Source organism: Elephas maximus, chromosome 6 (assembly GCF_024166365.1).
Source record: "Elephas maximus indicus isolate mEleMax1 chromosome 6, mEleMax1 primary haplotype, whole genome shotgun sequence".
NCBI lineage: Eukaryota > Metazoa > Chordata > Mammalia > Proboscidea > Elephantidae > Elephas > Elephas maximus.
Window position 1 is genome coordinate 142,210,398 of NC_064824.1, and position 7,169 is coordinate 142,217,566.

General features: G+C 41.9%; 1 protein-coding gene across 1 annotated transcript; it reads left to right on the plus strand.

Moving 5' to 3' along the window:
• The first annotated feature begins 423 nt into the window (after positions 1–423).
• Positions 424–1,374, plus strand: LOC126078493 (olfactory receptor 12-like). Its single transcript, XM_049889040.1, has one exon. It carries the CDS (start codon positions 424–426, stop codon positions 1,372–1,374), a length of 951 nt encoding a protein of 316 aa, XP_049744997.1.
• Positions 1,375–7,169: the final 5,795 nt, after the last annotated feature.

The following is a 7,169-nucleotide window of genomic DNA, read 5'->3' on the forward strand; positions in this document are numbered from 1 at the left end:
GGGTATTTTTTGGTTTATTATTTTTATTCTTTACTTTTTTGAGTACCATTATGAGCTCACAGATTGTTACACGTTTGTTATGCTTGAATTTCTTTCTTTTTTATTTATTAATGTTTGATGCTGAAATTGTTTCATTTTTGTCCAATAGGAGCTCCTTTTAATTGGCTCTTGGGTCCTTTCAACAGGACTTGGAAGTCTTTGATGGATTCTTGCCTTCTGGCTTGATCAAGTGGCTGCCCACATGTTCATGAATTAACTGAGTCAGAGAAAATATCGCCAAGCTCATCTGGAGTGAGAACCAGGCAGCTATTGCCGATTGGGAAGTGGGCAGTGGCACTGACAGGCCCTTTGCTCTAGGATGACATACGACAGTGGACAGCATCCTGATCCCTGTTGAGGCCCCTCTCTGCCACATCTGGGGCCATGCCGACCCACGGAGTTGGGAATCTCTCAGGACTGTCATTGCAGGAGTTTGTGCTAGTGGGGTTTGAGGGTGAGCTGGAGACACGGGCCCTGCTCTTTGCTGTGTTCCTGGCCCTGTATGTGGTGACCATGCTGGGAAACCTTACAATGATCATGGTCATTACAGTGGACACCCACCTCCACTCCCCCATGTACTTCTTCCTCAAGAACCTCTCCTTCCTAGACCTCTGCTACTCCTCTGTCATCACCCCCAAGGCCCTGGCCAACTTATTCTCCCCAACCAAGGTCATCACTTTCACTGGCTGTGCCACCCAGTTCTTCTTCTTCTGCCTGCTGGGTACCACCGAGACTTTCCTCCTGGCCACCATGGCCTATGACCGCTTCATGGCTATCTGTAGCCCCCTGCGGTACCCGGTCACCATGTGCCCCTCAGCCTGCACCCACCTGGTGCTGGGCACCTACTGTGGAGGCTGTCTCAACACCATCCTGCAGACCAGCCTCACATTCCACCTCTCGTTTTGCAGCTCCCATCTCATCAACCACTTTTTCTGTGACGTGCCACCCCTGCTCCAGATTGCCTGCACCAACAAGGCCCTTAATGAGCTGGTCCTGTTCAGCATTGGCGGACTGATCATTGTGAGCACCACCCTTGTTGTCCTGGTATCCTATGGCTACATCACAGTGACCATCCTTAGGATGCACTCAGGAACTGGGAGACACAAGGTCTTCTCCACCTGTGGCTCCCACATGATTGCAGTGTCCCTGTTCTATGGGACCATCTTTGTTATGTACGTCCAGCCAGGGCCTGTGGGGTCCATGGAGCAGGGCAAGGTGGTCTCCATCTTCTACACCTTGGTCATTCCCATGCTCAACCCGCTTATCTACAGTCTACAGAACAAGGATGTTAAGGAGGCCCTGTGTAGGCTCGGCCAAAAACACACAGCCACCTGAAAAAGGTCAGTAATGGGTAAGCAGTTCATTTTTTACATCTGTCAAGCAGTTTTCAAAGAGGGTTTATAGAAATTTTTAAGCACCTCGAAGGGGTGTGAGAGTTCCATTTGTTTCACATCGTTGTAACATTGTCTTTTTTTTTTAATTTTAGCCATTTGGTGGGTATTTTATTATGCTTCACTTGCATTTTCTTACTGGTGAATGAGGTTGGGCAACTTTTCATACATTTAGTGGTCTTTGGATATTCTGCTTGGGATAACATCTATGGTCTGCACAATTTTTTAACTGTCTCTTATTGATTTTTAAGAGCTCCTTATACATTCTGGATATGAGCCTTTGTTGATGGTATGATGTGCAAATATCTTCTTCCACTTTGTGGCTTTTATATTCATGCTCTAATGGTATTTTTGATCAACAGAATTTCTTACATTAAATGTAGTAAGTTTAACCATTGTGATGGTTAAGATTGTGTGTCAGCTTCCCTGAGCCATGATTCTCAGTGTTTTGGCAGTCATATAATGTGACCACTTCCTGTTGAGATTTGATACATGATCACCCCCACAATGGGATCTGCTGTGAGTGGTACCAGTGGAGACCAGGCCTGTGGTGGCTCACCACCCCCTCAGCCTTCATCTCTCTGCTGTCCTTGCTGGGCTTTCATTTGTTCTAGATCTCACAGCTGGCTTCTGTTCGTCTGACCTTCAGTTCTTGGGACTTGAGCTAGCAGCTTACCTTCGGTCTTGCCTGCCAATCTTGAGATTCAGTGGTCTTCACAGCCTGCAACAGCCCTGCTCTCTGGCCTGTCAATCTTGGGTTCACCAGCCTCTGTGGTTATGTGGATCAGGAGAAACCTCTATCCTGCCCCATGGACTTGGGACATTACAGCCTCTAAAAACCAAATGGCCCATTTCCTTGATATAAATCTCTCTCTCTCCTATATATAGGTTTTAATGGTTTAACTGACCAGTCTTTCATATTCGGATCCACAACTCAAATGCAATTAGTTTTGAGGTACAGTCAAGTTGTTTGAGGTACAGTCAAGTTTTATTTTTTTGGCATATTTATCTATTAATGATTTATTGAAAAACAATCCTTCTTGAACTGTGATACAATATCACTTTTGCCATAAATTAACTGTCCAGGTATATGTGGGCCTATAGCATGTTCATGGATGGTAAGGGCCAACATTATAAAGACCTTAATTATTCAACTAAATCTAGGGACTTCAGCTGTGCAATGTTCAATTTTTTAAATCATTATTGGAAATATCAAGCTCCATATTATTCCACTCCATTAAAGGAAAGAGTATGAGGTCAAGTGTGACGATGAGCTCAGCTGGGAAGAAGAACACCTGACAACTCCTTACATTGTCCTGAGCAGTAATTCCTCTCAAATCCTGACCTCAACTATACATACAAATTCCTTATATCCACTTTTGGACTGATTTCGCCCAGATCCGAATGTTTCCCCAGCCCAGTCATAAAGTAGCACAGCATCATCTAAAAGCATCATTTGTGGGACCGTAATTTTCAAGGTAGTGCAGTGATTAAGAGGTCTACTGATAACCAAAATGTGGGCAGTTCAAATACACCAACTGTTCCTTAAAAACTCTATGGGGCAATTCTAGTCTATCCTATAGGGTCACTATGTGTCAGAATCCACTCGATGGCAAAAGGGTGTCTTCATTTTTTTTTTTAATCTTTCAAGAAACTACTTGTCAAAATTGGTGTCCAGATAAGTAGGTACACTGCCTCCCTATCCAGTGGATTTGGAGTGCATGCCAACATATTAGAGGCTCTGAGAAGAGAGGTGCTGGGCTAACCTAGCATTCCCCAAGCTTGTTTAATAGCAGAAATCTTTTTAATTGTAAGAAAAAAAAATATGGGTTCACATAGCTAAGAACTGATGTCCAGAGGGACACTCTTCACGATACAGAAGTGTGGTCCCTGCTGCCCTATCACCTTCTGCTCCTCTTCAGCTCTGCTCTTCTGAGCAAGTCTTCCTGCAGGCACAGTTCAGAACTAGGGTGCAGCCAACTCGATTCCTCATTCAATGCAGGAAAATCATCTTTTATGTCTTTAAAAACATCTATGTTGGTTTTTCCATTTCAAATTACATAGGCTATTTTTATAATTTTTTATAAAGCTGTAACTCACTTCCATGGGCTCCTCAGTGGTGCAGTGATTAAGCTGTCAACTGCTAACCTGGAAAGATCAGAGATTTCAACCCACCAGTCTCTTCACGAGAGGAAGATGCTACAGTCTGCTACTGTGAAAATTTACAGCCTTGGAAGCCCTATTGGGCAGTTCTACACCATCCCATAGGGTTGCTATGAGTTGGAATCGACAGCAATGTGTTCTTGTTTTTTTAGTCACTTTGAAGAGATGATTTAGGAATTCTTAGAAAAGGCTATAGAGGGAGTATGGTGAGGATGATAACAAAAATAGCAATATCATTAATAATAACAGTAAAACATAATACTAAATTGAGTCAGAGGGAAGTTGTAACTCACATATGTTCACACAGAAACTTTGGGTCCTGAATTTAAACCCCAAGATAATGATTGTAATCATGTTTCTAGCTTTAGTTCTTTTGATTTTTCCTCCTGTTTTTATATTATTTTATGATTTTAATGTTAATTGATGTTACCTGGAGATGATATAATGAGCCAGTAAATATTTTGTCATTATAATCTCCTGTATTAAAATTTATAATTGAAAATGAAATTAACTGTGGAAAGGCTGAGAATATTCAAAAATTGGTGATTGATTCTCTGCTTTGAAAAACACAAAGTCAGAACACTACACACTCCATAAACAAATATAAATTCTAGATGCATTAATTAGGTAATCGTCAAAAAATATATAATAATTATACAATTGCTTTGGTTTTATTCCTTTTTCTTTTTTTAAGTGTGCAGGTAAAGGCAAAACACTGAGAATCATGGCCCAGTCAAGTTGACACACAACCTTAACCATCACAGCTCCCTTTCCCAAAGTGGTTCCCTTCCTCAAAATGCCTCTCTTTCCCAAAACGGGGCTCCCTTTCTCAAAATGGCTCCCTTTCCCAAAATCACCAGCGTCTGCAGTCCAAGCCCAGCCTCTAAAGCCCTGCTCTCCTCCTTTCCCTCTGCCCCTCCAACTGTTACTCCCCTGTATCCTTCTTTACCTACCTACTCCACTGAAAACCCCCTTTCTGAACCTCCTTATTATCTCAAGGAAGCTCTAGAATTACAACTCATTTGTGAAGTGTCTTTCAAAATTAAATATCCTGAAGAAGGCTCAGAAGCCATCACAAGTTATTTTTGCCCTGGTCAAAAGTGGAACTTCATGCTATTGTTAAGGAATTTCCTAACCCTTGCAAAGATCTTCACAAATTCACTCAAAAATTTAGAATCTTGGCTGATACCTATAAACCCAGTCCGGCAAACTTATATAATTTAATAAATTCACTGATAGGCTCAGGCGATGCTCAAAAGTGGATGGAAAACCCCTACAGAATCCCTAACAATCCAGCCTAACATTCCTGGCATGAAAATAACAGCAAAGACCAGAGCTACTGTCACAAACCTTACTGAAGCTAGCACAAAGGTTTCCCCCTGAGAAATAGATTGGACCAAGCTTCAGGGTTGAAAACAAAATTAAAGTGAAAATGTTTATGATTATAGGAATGATTTGGCTAAACTTTTTCAAGCACACTCCAGTTTAAAGCTAGAAGAGTCTGAATTCTGTATTATTTTCAATTCCCTTTTTGTCAATGCCTCCATCCAGAGCTGCCTGAGTTAGTCAAATGCCACAAACTAGACTGGAAAAATAAGAACACTTCACAGTTAGCCACTTGAGCCTATAAGCTGTCTCAAACTCTTGAGCAGCAGGCTAGGTAAGCTGAACAAAGAGCTTAAGCTAAACAAAATCAATTTATGGCTCTGTAACTGCAGCAGCTGCAGACCCAATCTCAGAATAATTTCCATGCACACAACAGATTCACTTGACCTATGGCTGAGACTGGGCCCAGTAACTTGCCTTTTGTTTGTTATTACTGTAAGAAGCCTGGACATTAAAAGGGAATGTTTAAAACTAAACAATAAACTGGGCAAAATGACAGTAGATGTAGGCCAGAAGCAGAAAGAATGAAGGGGCTCCAGGGGCAAATCAGGGGTTTCTCCTATGGTAGCACCGAACTCTCAGGGAGAAACTACTATTCAAATAAATGGAGAGCCATGTACATTTTTAGTTGACACAGGTGCTACCTATCTGCAATAGACCCCACAAATTTACAAAAGCCCTTGCACCAGAGTAATAACACCTCAAGAGTTGTGGAGGTTACTAAACAAGAACAGGTTTTAAACCATTTCCAGCCTGTTTCTCTCTCTTTAGATTCTTTGGAGGGCATGCACCCCTTTTTACTCAGTTTAGATACTCCAGTAAATTCACATTTTGTTAAGTACTTGGGACATATCATTTCAGTAAAAGGAAAAAGATTATCTTACCTTAGCATGTCCCTACCACCAATGAAGAGTTAAGAGGATTTCTAGGACCCTGTAGCTATGGCAGAAACCCTGGTGGTGTACCGGTTAAGTGCTATGGCTGCTAACCAAAGGGTTGGCAGTTCGAATCTTCCAGGCACTCCTTGGAAACTCTATGGGGCAGCTCTACTCTGTCCTATAGGGTTGCTATGAGTCTGAATCGACTCGATGGCACTGGGTTTGGTTTTGGTTTGGGTAGCTATGGCAGAACTTGGATGCCTAATTTTCCTTTGCTGGCTCAACCTCTTTACCATTATCTAAAGAGTTCAGTGCCTGACCCCATTCTCCTCTCCAAGAATGGCCAAAAGGCCATCACTCAACTAACAGAAGCATTAATTAACACTCCTGCTCTATGGTTTCCTAATTATAATTTAGACTTTTCATTTTTTGTCCATGATATTTCTGGGAAAACTCTAGGAGTCCTCACTCAAAAACAAGGAGAAGAACTGAGACCCCTTGTTTTCTATGGCATCCAGATTGGCTCTGTCACAAAGGGTTACTGCCATTACCATCAGTTCCTGATCATATGCTCCCTCCTAAAATGGTTGAAAGTCAACCAGTTATTCTTGGTATAGTGACTCTGTGCCTTTCTTCCACCTTCTTTTAATGCTTCCTGTGTGGTTAATATTTTCCCTGTAGAATCCTTCAATATTGCAACTTGAGAAATCCTGAGCATGTTTTTCTCTTTTGGTTTTCTGTCTGCAGGTCTTCGCACATGTTCTTATAATATTTTACTTTGCCTTCTCGAGCAACGCTTTGAAATCTTCTGTTCAGCTCTTTTACGTCATCATTTCTGCCCTTCACTTTAGCTACTCGAAGTTCAAGAGCAAGTTTCAGAGTCTCTTCTGACATCCATTTTGAGCTTTTCTTTCTTTTCTGTCTTTTTAACGACCTCTTGTTTTCACATGTATGATGTCCTTGATGTCATTCCACAACTCTTCTGGTCTTTGGTTTCATTCCACAACTCTTCTGGTCTTTGGTTTCATTAGTTTTCAGCATATCAAATCTATTCTGGAGTTAGTTTCTGTTTTGGTTATCTAGTCCTTCTATAACATAAATACCACTAGTGGATGTCTTTAACGAAGAGAAATTTATTCTCGCACTGTCTAGTAGGCTAGAAGTCCAAATTCAGGGTGTCAGCTCAAGGGGAAGGCTTTCTCTCTCTGTCTGCTTTGGAGGAAGGCCACTCTCATCAATCTTCCCTTGGACTAGGGGCTTCTCGTCACAGAAATCCCGGGCCCAAAGGATGCACTCCACTCCTGGTGCTGCT

Excerpts from the sequence above, each read along its gene's own strand:
- LOC126078493 (XM_049889040.1), top strand. The coding sequence starts at position 424 with ATGCCGACCCACGGAGTTGGGAATCTCTCAGGACTGTCATTGCAGGAG.